The sequence below is a fragment of the Trypanosoma grayi genome (genome assembly GCF_000691245.1).
Source record: "Trypanosoma grayi strain ANR4 Tgr_279_V1, whole genome shotgun sequence".
Taxonomy (NCBI): Eukaryota; Euglenozoa; class Kinetoplastea; order Trypanosomatida; family Trypanosomatidae; genus Trypanosoma; species Trypanosoma grayi.
Window position 1 is genome coordinate 7,218 of NW_008825898.1, and position 12,534 is coordinate 19,751.

The following is a 12,534-nucleotide window of genomic DNA, read 5'->3' on the forward strand; positions in this document are numbered from 1 at the left end:
AAAAAAAAAACACACAGAAAAACGAGAAAAAGAAATCGAACGGAGATAGGGGTGCTAATAAGGACCAAAATAGCAAAAAAGGAAACACAACAAGCCCGGCCGCACGAAATAGGTAACCATGTCCACAGGCAGCGTCGTTTCAACCGTCATTTTCTTCCTCCTCACCTTGGCGGCGACGATACTCATCTTTAGGCACTACACAAGGATATCGGCCAAGTCTATGCCGCTACTCTGTCGCGTGTTCATTATCATCGCTCTGTGTTCCGCCATCGTGCCGTTCCCACTCCTTGTGGTAGACATCAACGCGGCCCTCGACGCCAAGGCGGACCCAGACATGCCGAAGGAAACGTGGCTTATCGGCTTGTGGTACGCCATCGTGGCGGCGACGTACATCATGGGCTGGGCAGTGCTGCCAGTGTCACAGGCGTACACGGAGGTAGGGCAGTTCACTCCGAAGCGCAAGATCACGCAGGCCATCAAGATGAACGCGAGATTCTATGCCATATCCATCGTTGTGTTCGTTGTGTTCTTTGCCTATATAGCCTTCCTGAAGGGGGCCTATGGTTCCTTAGCCAACATACTGAAGCTTGCGATATCTTTGGCGAACGCTTGGGGTCTCTTCCTGCTGGTAGTGTTCATGTCGGCGGGTCTCGTGGGCGTGCCTAAGATGTTGTGGCGTAGCGCCGACGCGGTGCGACTGCTGCGCCGCTTGTACTTTAGTGCCGTCGACATCCAGGAAGACCTCGACATCGCTGCCATGGACCTCGCAGAGGTCAAGGCAGAACTCATGACGATTGACCCTCTTATTGCGGAGGAGCACAAACCGTACTGGACGCACATGATGGAGGAGATCGCCAACGCGGACCGCGACATTCCGCAGTATCACTCCGCTAGTGCGCGGGTGAAGCCGATAACCAGCGGCAACAACACTGATGTCTCGCTGAAGCACTTAGAAGATTTGCACAAACGTGTCAAGTATTCCATCAAGATTGCACAGCGCATGAACTACCGATGGGACTCGACGATTCGCAGATCGCATGCGTACGATGAGTTGCTGCGCGGGGTGAAGTCGACCAATAACCCGATAAAAAAGGTTTGGTTTCGTATACGCGGTGCCGTGTACAGAGTTGGCGCAGTCTGTACTGGCATTCTCACCCTCCTAGTGCTCTGGAGCGAACTCGTGCTGCCATTTCAGCCACTAACAACGAAACGTCTTTCCGTTATAGAACTTGCGATGGGCAGTAAGTTTGAGCTCGTCTGGTCAATGGTGTTCATGTTTTACATGGCCTATTGCTCTTACTGGGCTATTCTGCAGTTTAAAGTATTTGACATGTATGTCATACTGCCAAGTATATCTGACAACGCATCTCTGTGTTTCAGTGCGACTTTCTTGACACGACTTATTATGCCGTTGTGTTTTAACTATTTGCTAATGGCGGGCCTTGCAAGGGATGCAGCAGACGTGATGTATGGACACGTTTACCGCCGAAACATGGACGTCAGTCTGGTCCTCGGTTCATGGCTTAACCACTTCATCCCTATGTTTATTCCATTTATGTCGGCACTGGTGCTGGCAAAAATAGTGGACCGTCTCCTTATTCTGGTCGGTATTGAGGTTCACAGCCCAGATGATGTAATGAACAACGCCGTGCGCCAGCGAATCGAGGACGGCCACCGGCTCATGTCACACGCCCTCGGGCATCCCCTAACGGCTTTAGACCTCAACAGTTTGGGCGTTGTGGGAGACGGGGGTATGTCTTCAAATGAGGTGAATGCCGCTGCTGCTGCAGCAGCGGCTGAGCGGTCACGACCAAAACAGCGTGGGGAGCGCTACAGGGAATATTTGGCGAGAAGAAATGACGCAAATGAAAGAGAGCTTGTTTGAGTGTTTGCTTTTTTCCCCTTTTCACACACGTTTTCTCTCTCTCTCTCTCTCTCTCTCTCCCCCCTCCTTCGTGTGTGTTTGTTGCTGGAAATTCACGAGCGCTTGCGTGTCAGTATGTTTGCGGAGGTGAGCACTTCTGATGGGTCGTCGGTGCTGCTCTGTCGTCTGTGGATTGGCCAGCGCAGGCCGGTTCACCTGGTTGCAACTAAAGTGCGGTGCTATGAACAATTGCGGATGTCTTCTCATCTGTGTCTTCTTCCTCTGTATCTGCTCACTCACTCTCTCTCTCTCTCTTTCTTCCCCCCCCCTCCGCAGAGCACAGGGCCCCAGGAGTGTAGCCTGTCCATTCCATGGCAGAGTATCTTCTGGACACCACGCCGCGCATGGCGTACGTGGACCGTCACGAATTGCTGCGGTCGCTGCTCACAGAGAAGGACTTCATTATGCGGCGGCAGGAGCAGCTCAACAAGAGCACGACGGTGTACGTTGGAAACCTTTCCTTCTACACCACTGAGGAGCAGATTTGGGAGCATTTTACACCCTGCGGACACGTGCGGGATGTCGTCATGGGCCTCAGCGAGATCACGCGGACACCGTGCGGGTTTTGTTTCGTTGTATTCGAGCAGCAGTGTGCGGCGATAAGCGCCGTGAGTGAGTTGCACGGGACGCTGCTGGACGACCGAAGCATTACGGTCTCGTGGGACGTCGGCTGTGATGCGTCTCGGCGGTGGGGTCGCGGCGCCCATGGCGGACAGGTGGTGGACGCTGTGCGGCAGAACCTGGATAGTGGGAGGGGCGGCCTGGGCGCATTGCGGCGCGACGAGCTTGGCGTGGCTGCTGCTGTTGCGGAGGAGCAGATCGTGCAGTACACCTGGGTGCCGCCTCGGCGCGGTCCGAAGCGTGATAGGACATAGCCGCAGCAGATCCTGCAGGAGTAGTGGCATCACACACCCGCATATATTTATATCCATATATGCTTTCTTGACTCCCTGACTGGCCAGGCAAGTCAACGCCGCTGATTTTCGTGTACTCCCTATCGTTTTCTCTCGTTCGTTGGTTTGCCTTTTTTCCCCCCGTTTGCAGTTAGGCAGCAGGCTGAGCCCCATGGCGGCGTGGTTGTGCTGGACCACTCTGGCGTTGCTGTTGCTGCTGGGATGGAGGTTTGTGCGTCTAGTGCGGGGACCGCCTGCCTCACACCAACGCGGTGCAGACGTCCCGCTCAACGTTTGCGTGGTGCTGGGCTCCGGTGGGCACACCAGCGAGATGATGCGGGCCATTCGGGCGCTGCCGCTAGATCTGTGGCGCGCGAATCGCCCCTTCTACGTCGTCTCAGCCACCGACACGCATTCTGCGGCCCTCGTAACGGAGTATGAGAACAACAAATTAAGACGCTTCTGCCGCCTTCACACCATCCCGCGCGCACGCGAGGTGGGCCAGAGCTACTTCCTATCCATCTTCACGACGCTGCGGGCGCTGTGGTACTCTGTCCTCCTTGTTGTGTCGGAGAAGCCAGAAGTGATCCTGGTGAACGGCCCTGGCGTGTGCGTGCCGGTTGTGGCGGCGGCACTCCTATTGGCGGTGGTGTCCCCCTCGTGGTACTACCGCCGCCCAGGTGTCGCCTTCATGGAGTCGTACACGTGCGTGAATCATTTGTCACTGTCTGCGAGGCTGTTGGCGCCATTCTGCGACGTTTGCGCAGTGCACTGGCGACCGCTCTACGAGGTCTGCCGTCGACAGCGGTGGACCCGTGACGGCTGCCTGTTCTACGTTGGTATCACCTCGAATGCAGCGGACACGGCGCAACGACAACGACAACAACAACAACAACAACAACAACAACAGCATACAGCAGCGTGCAGAGGTGATCTTGTAGCGCTGGTTACTGTGGGTTCCACCCAGTACAATGCCCTCATTGAGGCGGTGGACAGCGAGGAGGTGTGCAAGATGCTACAGAGACGCGGAGTAACTCGTTTGCTGGTTCAAACGGGTGCGTCCTCGCACAAGATGCAGGTGCGAAGTGCCCACGGGGTGACGCTTGAGGTGTTTGCATATCGCCCAAAGCTCGAAGAGGTGATAAAAGAGGCGGCTTTGGTTATTTCCCACGCCGGCGCAGGGACGATCCTTGAGGTGCTAGAGCACCAAAAGCCACTGATTGTGGTACCAAATAGGGCCCTCATGTCAGACCATCAACTCGAGCTGGCAGAGGCACTGGACGCAGACCGCTATCTGTTTTGCGTGCAGGTGCAGGACCTTCGCACAGCGCTCCAGACGCTCGACTTTGACGTACTGCGTGCGTTCCCAGGAACAAACACAGCCGCTCTGCGCGAGGCACTTGTGCCGCTGTTAGGTGCTTGGGGCTTACGACAGAGTGATCAGGGACCTCGGTAAATGGGCGACAGCGTTGTATACCCGCTGATATATCTGCATGTCTTCTCTCGTTGATCCTTGAATTAATGATTCTGACGGTCTGCGGAGGCGTGTTTTCGCCTTTGCCCCCCCCCTTTTTTTTCTCTCCCCGCACAGCTTGCTTCGCTCATCATTTTTTTGTTTTTGGTGTTTTCTTTTTATCCCTAATGCATCGTTGCAGTAACGCATAAAAAAAAAGAAGGGTAATTAATAAAAGGAGGCGTTTTAACGAGGGAAGAAAAAACGGATGTCATCGCAAGCGGTCGATCGCGCCGTCACACGTATTTTCGATTTAATAGATGGGGGCAAGCTGGGGTTGGCAGAAGGTGTGCTGGAGGAGACACTGCCAAAGTTTCCCGACAATCACGCGGTGCTGGCGGCGGAGGCCCTCTTGCTGTTGAAGCAAGGCCAGGCGGATAAAGCCAAGGAAAAGGCGGAGACACTGAGCCAGCAGGATGTGAAGGATGGGAAAGCTGTCAATGCCCTCATTCACGTTCTTCAGCAGTGTTGTAGCTGGGTTGCGTTGGCCCAGACGTACGAGCACATGAAAGAATATCAAAATGAGAAGGGCGTACTTGAGAATTTGGTGCAGACGTATGTGCGCATGGGTGATTATAATAAGGCGCACAAGACAGCGGTTCTGCTCCATCGCAAGTGGAACGATCCTCGCTACCAGGTGTGGATCGTGCAGGCGGGTCTGTCGCAAGTTCCAGCAGATGCATCAGACCATGTTCTGCTGAAAGTGTCCTCGCGACTTCTTGATAAGGCTGTCTTGGGAGAAAATGGCCTTATCACACCCTCCACCTCGAGGATGTATGTTGAGGTGCTTCACCAGCAGAAGCTATACAGCGAGGCACTGACGTTCCTCTACAGCGCCCGGGGGGCAGCAGTGGGCCTGCCGGAGGCCCGACTGGAACTCGTGGCGACCACAATGCAATGCAGCGGTGATTTGGCGAAGGCTAATGCGGTGGCAAAACACCTCTGGATGCGTCAGCCCGACAATTGGACATATGTGGAGCTGTATTTAAACTCGCTGTGCGAGTCCGATAGTATCGAGGGTGTGCTAGAGTTGGACGGTCCCAGTGAGGAAAAGCGTGCCTCCATTCCCCTGGGCGACGGCGACCACACGTTGGGAGATGCACTGCGTTTCTGCCGCACACTACAGGACACCGTTGCAGCAGCAGCGGCAGGAGAGGCACCGGGTGGGCGAATGTGCCGCGGTCCTTTTATGGCGGAGTTAGAGATCCTAGCACGCCAGCACGACACGGCTGCGCTAGAACTGGCGACTGTTTCCTATGCTCAACGCTTTTACCGTACCGCATGCTGTTTCTTAGATATTTCGACATATTTAAATGAAGCGTCTGCCGCGGCGATTTACTCATGGGCGATGGAAGAAAACGATGCACCGAAGGACGCGCTGCAGTACCACACGCGGAGGATTCTGGGGCTGCGTTGCCATGTGGCGCAGTGGGGTGCAAAGAAAGAGGAACAGCCTGACAATGCAGCGGTGGAGAGTCTTCTGCAGGTATGCCGCAGGGCATATGAGGAGGCCAGACCACTTTCCGCACGACTTGCGTGGAGCGAAGAGGGCCTCTGCGACGGTTACATCACTGTTTCGCTTAATGTGGCTCTGCATGTTTATCATGCAACGAAGGATGTGCAGTGGGCGGAGAAGGGTCTGGCGATGCTGGACGCGGTGGAGCGTAAGCCGAACAACCCTACGTGGCTTATTTACGCCGTTTGCTTTGCCCGTATCTTGGGCCTTGCTGACGTGGATGCGTCGCGCCAGCTGGCCTTTAAGAGTGTGCAACACGACACCATGTCCCACCNTGGCTACTGGCCGCTGGTGAGCGGATGCGCAGTGGAGGAGATGTGCCACTGGAACGAACTCGCGTGGGGTCACTACCACTCGCTGCAGAAGGACTGCAGTCTCCTTCGGTCAAAGGTGTTCGCACACACATCGTGGCCTGCCATGAAGGACGTCCAGGAGTATGAGCGGCGACAAATGAACTCGATTGCGAGGGTTATATGTGCTGTGCACCGTATTGTTGCGGCGCTGCGTGAGTGCCAGACACAGCGCAACGTGTTTGACCTTATGGAAAGAGAGGAAAGCGCCATGGTGGAGGCCTTCGAGATCCTTCAGACATCGCGGGTGCTGGAACTCTCAGACAATACAGACTGGACGGTAGCGCGGTCTGTGGTGCTCGGCAATATCCACGGGGAAAAGGTGCACACATTGACTGATTCCTTGGTTGAAATGCCCAGTATGGAGGAGCGTATTGAGCAAACACGCCGCTTGCTTGGCAGTCTCTTGTTGCTCCACGATGTCGCATTGCTGGAGGCGCATCGAATAAAAGTAGCGAATGCACCGAAGCCGTTGAAAAAGAAAAAAGGTAGGGCACAAGTGGAGCAACAGATTTCTTTTCCGAAACTCCTTTGTAAGGAGCAGGACGCTTCTTTGCCCACGTTACCCGCCATAAGCTCAATTGCGCCAGCTCTGCTTGATTTCGTGAAGACACATGATAATAGCGCTGCGCTGCCTCACACCGCGGCGCTGCACGACAGTTTGGAGACTCTCCTGACACCGCAGACGTCTCAGAGGTTTCTGTTTCCGGAGGCCTTTATCCTGACCGCTCTTCTGCAGGTAGGCTCGACGTCGAGGCTGCCCATTGTGGCGTGGGCACAAGATCTGCACATGGCCCTGAAGCAGATACATGAGTTTCAGGGTGTCATTGAGAGAGATGCGACAACTGGAGTGCTGGTGCAGAAGCTGCGGGAATTAAAGGCCTCACGCATGAGTAGACTGTTGGATGACTTGCTGCGTGATGTTCTCTCTGCGGCTCGCCGACGTTGAGAGCCTGAGGTTGGGGAAATATTTCCTCGAGGTGTGCGTGTGTGTGTGCGTATTCTGTCCGTGGCATGCGCGACCACAACCAGTAGGGTATTTGCTAGAGAGGCTTTTTGGCTTTGCTTCCCCTTGTCTTTCTTTGCATTGCTAAGGGCTTTTATCTTTTGTTAGTATGTCTGCAAAGGAGGATGGTGCGCAAACAAGTGGCCATGCAAGGGGATACTTGGCGGTAGCGAGTGATGAGCCGGTCACTGGCATCGTGATGGAAAATGAAGTGCCTCATCGACTAACTGCCTTCGATTTTCCCCGTGATTGGGAGCACGACCTTTGCGTTTGCTGCTCGGATTGCCAGTCGTGTGGGGAAGCGTGGTGCTGTTTCTACTGCCAGCTGTCTCGTCAATTCAACATGATCTACAAGAATAACCCCACGATTAACTGGCCCGTGGCTGCTTTGGCATGCGCAGGTGATCAATGCTTCATGGGCTTGGTGTCCATATTTATCCACTTTGTGGTACGCAACAAAGTGCGGAGACTCCTCAACATTAGTGGCGTAGACTTGAATGACGGCCTTGTAGTTTGCCTCTGTGGACCATGCGCCCTGCAACAGTCGTTAAAGGAGATGACAGGCTCTGGAATGTTCCCAGGAGCGTGTTGCTATGATATTCCTCATGCGGTGAGGATGCGGTAGGTGAATGGGTCATAAGTAAAATAGTGAAGTGGGAGAAAAAAAAGAGACTTATACACAGGGATTGCTCAATGGTTTCAACCCAGAGCTAAGTAGTAGAGTATGTTGCAAGGAACTGCTTATTGCGGATCTGCATCTTTTTCGTGCTTCTTTTCCTTGAATGTTTTTCGTTGGTATGCTTGCGTGTGTGCGAGAAACACAGCCCAGCAGCCTCAGTGGCATGCAACAAGATGCCTTTAACAACGACAATAAGACTGTCTTGCGCCTTGCGTGAAGTCTCTGCCCTTTGCGTTGTGCCCCTTCGCGACACTTCCTGTTGAAGTGCAGGACTGTTTCGCATTTTTTTTTTTTTNCTTCTCTCTTCTCAGCCTTCTCAATGATAGTGCCGGCCCCATGGGAGTCGTGCAGCGTGCGTGGGCTGCCTCAAGCCCCAAGTGGGGCTTTTAATGAGCTTTTCTGCGACGTTGTGCGCACCTACGCGGGCCATTCATGCAAGAGACTGCGACGCCTTCAAGAGGGTGGCATGGCACTGAGCAGCAGTCTTCTGGCGGGGTCGGCGTATCTGCATGATGCCCTGCATCCCGTCGTGCCGCCATGTCTGCTCCAAGCAGGGGCTGTTCCGGTGGCGGTGCCAATTGAGGATCTGCCTGCCATTGACTGCTGCGAGGACATCGCCGCCATCACGAAACTACGGGCCTACAGCTCCCGGTATAGTGAAAGCGTTGTAGAGCTCCTGGAAATCGTGAAGGAATTTTCTGGGCGGTGGGGACGCCTAAAAAACTGTGAACGGAAAAGACTTGATGAAGCACTTGCAAACGAAAGAAATCATCGCTTCCAGGAGGATGAACTTCGTGCATGCTTCAGCGATCTAAACTTTTCGGGGAAGGGACTGCGCCAGATAACGCCTGACGTGACCCGCTTTGTGAATCTCACCACGCTGGTTCTGAGCAACAACCCGCAGCTCACGTCCATCACGTACCTCCCGCCGGCCTGCTTGGTACTCGTGGCGTGCGGATGCTCGATCTGCGAGGTCTGCGCCTCCAACTCCCTGTCGTTTCTTGGGCTGGCATTCAACGCGGTGAAGAATCTGGACTTCCTCAGTGGTATGCCAGAGCTGCGTGTGCTGGACCTCACACGCAATGCTCTCTTCTCCATTGAGGCGACCGTAGAAGCGGTGCGGCAACACCGGCTGCTGGAGGACGTCACGTTCACTGGTTGCCCCATTGCACTGCTGGATGACTACAGCGAGCGCGTGGCAGTGGGGTGCCCGCGGTTGCAGCGGCTAGACCACGCACCGCTTGCGGCGCGCACCAAACCTGCGCCCGGCGCTGGGGGCCGGTGTGGTGACGACATTGGCATAGAGGCGGGGACTTCTGCTGTTGATCCTGCTACGGATGTGCCGGGTGTGGTGTTGCGTGTGGAGGTGGTGCGTCTGGAGGGTCTTGCTGCGCTGGCACACTCCCCGGTGCAGCGGGACGAACATACTTTGTCAAGTTTCTCGGAGGGGAAAGGTGCAAAGGCGAAGAAAAAGGCGAAGGCTGTTGTCATGGGGCCAGCGTACGAGTGGACGACGAGTGTAAAATTACACGGCTCCTGGGGTGGTGAGGGTGAAATTCTTGCCGTGACCTGCGACGGTATTCGCTTGCTGCCAGACGCGCTGGCAGCGGCGCAGCAGCACTTGAACAAAAAGAAATCGCAAGCGGCGCCCCTTCCTGTTGAGGATGCACGTCAGTTAAATCATGTGGTAGATGCGAGGTTGCCGCCAACCTCCGGGCTTTCAGAGACGCTCGCACAGCCGTTTAAGCTTGAGCTTGAGGTATACGATGAGATACGGTTTCCTAATGGCAACTGTGTCTTGTTGACCTGCGCTATTGGGTCCTTTCTTGCCGATGCATCAAGTCTCCTCTTGAGCACGGCCTCTTTGCCACGTCAAATCACCGTGCAGGAGTCTCTTATTCTCAGTGAGGCTGCGCTGAAAGAAAAGCGGATCCACGCACAAGAAATCCGCGAGCGGGTGGCGACCGCGCAGGAGAGTCTAGTGACGTTTACGGAGTCGTCAGAGCGCGTTCCCACCTTCTCCGCGACTCTTGGGGGCTCCTCACGACGGTCCAAGAAGTCTCTGGCGGCCACTGGACACAACAGCGCTGCCGAGCACTACTGGGTGGAAGTGAAGCGGCGAGAAGAAGAAGTGGCGGAGTTGGACCTTCTCGCTTGCATTGAACAAACGCGCGCGGAAGAGTTGCAACACGCAGCGCTCTCACTGACGTTGGAGTTTGCGCTTGGTTCCGCACCGAAAGTTGTGGAGGAGGAGCCACCAGCGCGCACCAAAGCCCCTCGTCGTCGGCAGGGGGACAGGGAGAGGCGCTAGGGCACCAGCAGTGGGATGTAAAGTAGCTCTTTGTGCATGTTTGTCTATATTGGGGCGCACTTGCCACGACGTGGGAGTGCCGCTCTGCCATTTCCGTGGAGCCGAACGGGGAGGGTGGGGCGCTTCGTCGCGTGCTCTCGTTTCTGCTCCCCTTGTTCAGCTTGTGAAATGGTGGCTGCTCCACACTTGTTTTCTGTTAATTTCTTTTTCGTTTTTCCTCCCTCCCCCCTTTTTTTTCTCTCTCTCTCTTTCCCGCTCTCCCCTTCTGTGTTTCCCCATTGTGTATCTTTCCGAGGTAAGATATTGCAGTGGGACAAGGCGGCGCAGAGCGCTGGTGAATGTGTGCAAAGGGTACAATGAAGGTGCGGGTTTCGGCGTTGCTGCTGCTTCTGCTGTGCTTCTGGGCGCAGCCATCTTTGGCGGAGCAGCAGACCAGCGCAGGTGCGGAGCCGGTAATTGTGCGTGTGTCTCCAATAGCGAACAAGTCCGTCACGAAGTGGTCTGTGGCTGACGTCGAGTACTGGATGAACCACACAGTGGGGTATGCGGAGTACAGTTTGTACGTGCGCAAACATCTCATCGACGGCCCGACGCTGCTGGGGATGGAGCCGCTCGACTTCGAGGAACACTTCCCTATTGAGAACGCAATCCACGTAATCAAGCTGGCGGCACACCTGAAGCTGGTGAAGGGACTATGCCTCTGCGCCGCGGTGGAGAGACGCGTGGTGGACTTCTGGTCGTACTTCAGGCAAGAGAACTTCCGCGTCTGGGTGGTAGGGCTAACCTCATTTTTTTTCCCGCGTGTGGGAATGCTGTACACACTCCTGTTCGACGGCGTGCTGTATCGGCTGCTCCTCGGGGTCACTGTGCCGCAGTCAACTGTGCTGGACGCTGCTGTTGCCGAGGGTGCGACAGCTGCGACAACAGTAACTGTGCCGTTCCTGCACACAGTACTTTTCCTACTTTGCCTGGTGGCCGCGCCAGATCTTTTCATGGCTTTTCAGTCCGCGCGCCTGGTAGCGTCGAACTACTTCATGGTGCCCTTCCTCGTGACGCACTTCCTTCTACAAGGGTACAACGAGTACTTCTACATTTCCCTCTTGTTTAATGGTGTCTCGTTCCTACCAGCCGCCTCACTAGACGAGAAGATTTGGGCCCTATATAGCTACACGCTGCTCATTCCCCCTGCCGCGCTGCTGTTGTACCCGATTTTACCATACCTGCTGCAGACCATCTGCATCTATCTGCTGCTGGTGCACGCCATGCTTATGGTCATTGGTGCCGTCTACTTGAATCTGGACGGGAAGCGAGAAACGGAGGCGCAGAAAAGCGGAAAGAAAGGTTGAAAGACCGCTTGAGGAACTCTCAAACACCGACTGGCACGTGATGCGCACTTCATTCGTAGGCATTGATATGTGGGTGGGGAAGTCTGGAAGGAAGAGAGGTGGGAAGTGGCCTCGAGGGCCCAGGGCCTGTTTTTTCGCCCTGGCCCTGTTGGCCCCCAACCTCCAGGAGAGGGGTGTGGATGGGGGAGGAAGCGTTTTGTGTGTGCGTCTGCGTCTGCGTCTGCGTCTGGGTCTGGGTCTGCATCTATGTACGATGCGGTGCCGTTGATTCTTTCTAGTTTCTTTTCCCATCACACGCGCGACTTCCCCCTTCTTTGACTTCCCCGTCTTGCTTGTTTAACAAAATAGAGAGGCACTGTACAAGCCACCAACAAAAAAATGAGTGGGGGCTTGGGTGAAGACGTACAACGCCGTCAGGCCCTGGACAGCCATCAGATCAATGCCGGGGAGCACAAAGGCGCACCATAACATCTGCTCACTGATACACATGCAAACTCAGAGAGAGCTATCTCTATGCTGATACTGTGTCTCTCCTACCTCTTTATTTGTTTTTCGCTTGAAAATTCCCAGCAGCAACAGCAGAAGATATGCCCTATGCGAAGTCTACTGTGTCCAGCCGACGGCGCGCACGCACACCCCTCGGGGACACGGAGGACGAGCACCGTTACGGCGTCACAATGTCCCCGTCCAACGACGCGTCGGCACCCGGAGCAAAGTCAGACCCTCTGCAGCGCCCCCACATGCGCAGCCGCGTCGACAGCGGTTTTCACCACGAGGCGAAAAAGGCCCGAAAGGAGGCCAACGCCGTCCACCCGCACGATGAGGAAGTGCGACTTTCACAGGAACTCACCACGCAGTGTGATGCGGTGATGCAGCGGGTGCATGCGCTCCTCGACCGCTCGCAGCAGCAGGAGGAGCGCATCAACCGCGCACTGCACGAGAGCCTGGAGGTGTCACCGCTGCGCCAGTCGAGCACGTCCCCGCGCAAGGCAGCCG

The 12,534-nt window shown here is 55.4% G+C and overlaps 8 protein-coding genes across 8 annotated transcripts; all 8 read left to right on the plus strand.

Annotated features, from left to right (window-relative positions):
- Window positions 1-118: 118 nt before the first annotated feature.
- DQ04_02791050 (putative LMBR1-like membrane protein) lies at window positions 119-1,885 on the plus strand (the record flags this gene model as incomplete). Its single annotated transcript, XM_009312222.1, has 1 exon — window positions 119-1,885. One exon carries the CDS (start codon window positions 119-121, stop codon window positions 1,883-1,885), a length of 1,767 nt encoding a protein of 588 aa, XP_009310497.1.
- Window positions 1,886-2,235: 350 nt separating this feature from the next.
- DQ04_02791060 (nuclear cap binding protein) lies at window positions 2,236-2,799 on the plus strand (the record flags this gene model as incomplete). The annotated part of the gene is made up of 1 exon (XM_009312223.1): window positions 2,236-2,799. The coding sequence occupies one exon, from the start codon at window positions 2,236-2,238 to the stop codon at window positions 2,797-2,799; it is 564 nt and encodes a 187-aa protein (XP_009310498.1).
- A 190-nt stretch (window positions 2,800-2,989) lies between these two features.
- DQ04_02791070 (putative glycosyltransferase family 28 protein) lies at window positions 2,990-4,273 on the plus strand (the record flags this gene model as incomplete). Its single annotated transcript, XM_009312224.1, has 1 exon — window positions 2,990-4,273. One exon carries the CDS (start codon window positions 2,990-2,992, stop codon window positions 4,271-4,273), a length of 1,284 nt encoding a protein of 427 aa, XP_009310499.1.
- Window positions 4,274-4,538: 265 nt separating this feature from the next.
- DQ04_02791080 (putative N-alpha-acetyltransferase 25, NatB auxiliary subunit) lies at window positions 4,539-7,145 on the plus strand (the record flags this gene model as incomplete). Its single annotated transcript, XM_009312225.1, has 1 exon — window positions 4,539-7,145. One exon carries the CDS (start codon window positions 4,539-4,541, stop codon window positions 7,143-7,145), a length of 2,607 nt encoding a protein of 868 aa, XP_009310500.1.
- A 166-nt stretch (window positions 7,146-7,311) lies between these two features.
- DQ04_02791090 (ama1 protein) lies at window positions 7,312-7,827 on the plus strand (the record flags this gene model as incomplete). Its single annotated transcript, XM_009312226.1, has 1 exon — window positions 7,312-7,827. The coding sequence occupies one exon, from the start codon at window positions 7,312-7,314 to the stop codon at window positions 7,825-7,827; it is 516 nt and encodes a 171-aa protein (XP_009310501.1).
- Window positions 7,828-8,200: 373 nt separating this feature from the next.
- DQ04_02791100 (putative leucine-rich repeat protein (LRRP)) lies at window positions 8,201-10,192 on the plus strand (the record flags this gene model as incomplete). Its single annotated transcript, XM_009312227.1, has 1 exon — window positions 8,201-10,192. One exon carries the CDS (start codon window positions 8,201-8,203, stop codon window positions 10,190-10,192), a length of 1,992 nt encoding a protein of 663 aa, XP_009310502.1.
- A 356-nt stretch (window positions 10,193-10,548) lies between these two features.
- On the plus strand, window positions 10,549-11,538 carry DQ04_02791110 (hypothetical protein; the record flags this gene model as incomplete). The annotated part of the gene is made up of 1 exon (XM_009312228.1): window positions 10,549-11,538. One exon carries the CDS (start codon window positions 10,549-10,551, stop codon window positions 11,536-11,538), a length of 990 nt encoding a protein of 329 aa, XP_009310503.1.
- A 587-nt stretch (window positions 11,539-12,125) lies between these two features.
- Window positions 12,126-12,534, plus strand: DQ04_02791120 (hypothetical protein; the record flags this gene model as incomplete). The annotated part of the gene is made up of 1 exon (XM_009312229.1): window positions 12,126-12,534. A coding segment is annotated over one exon (409 nt), but the record flags the coding sequence as incomplete, so codon positions are not given.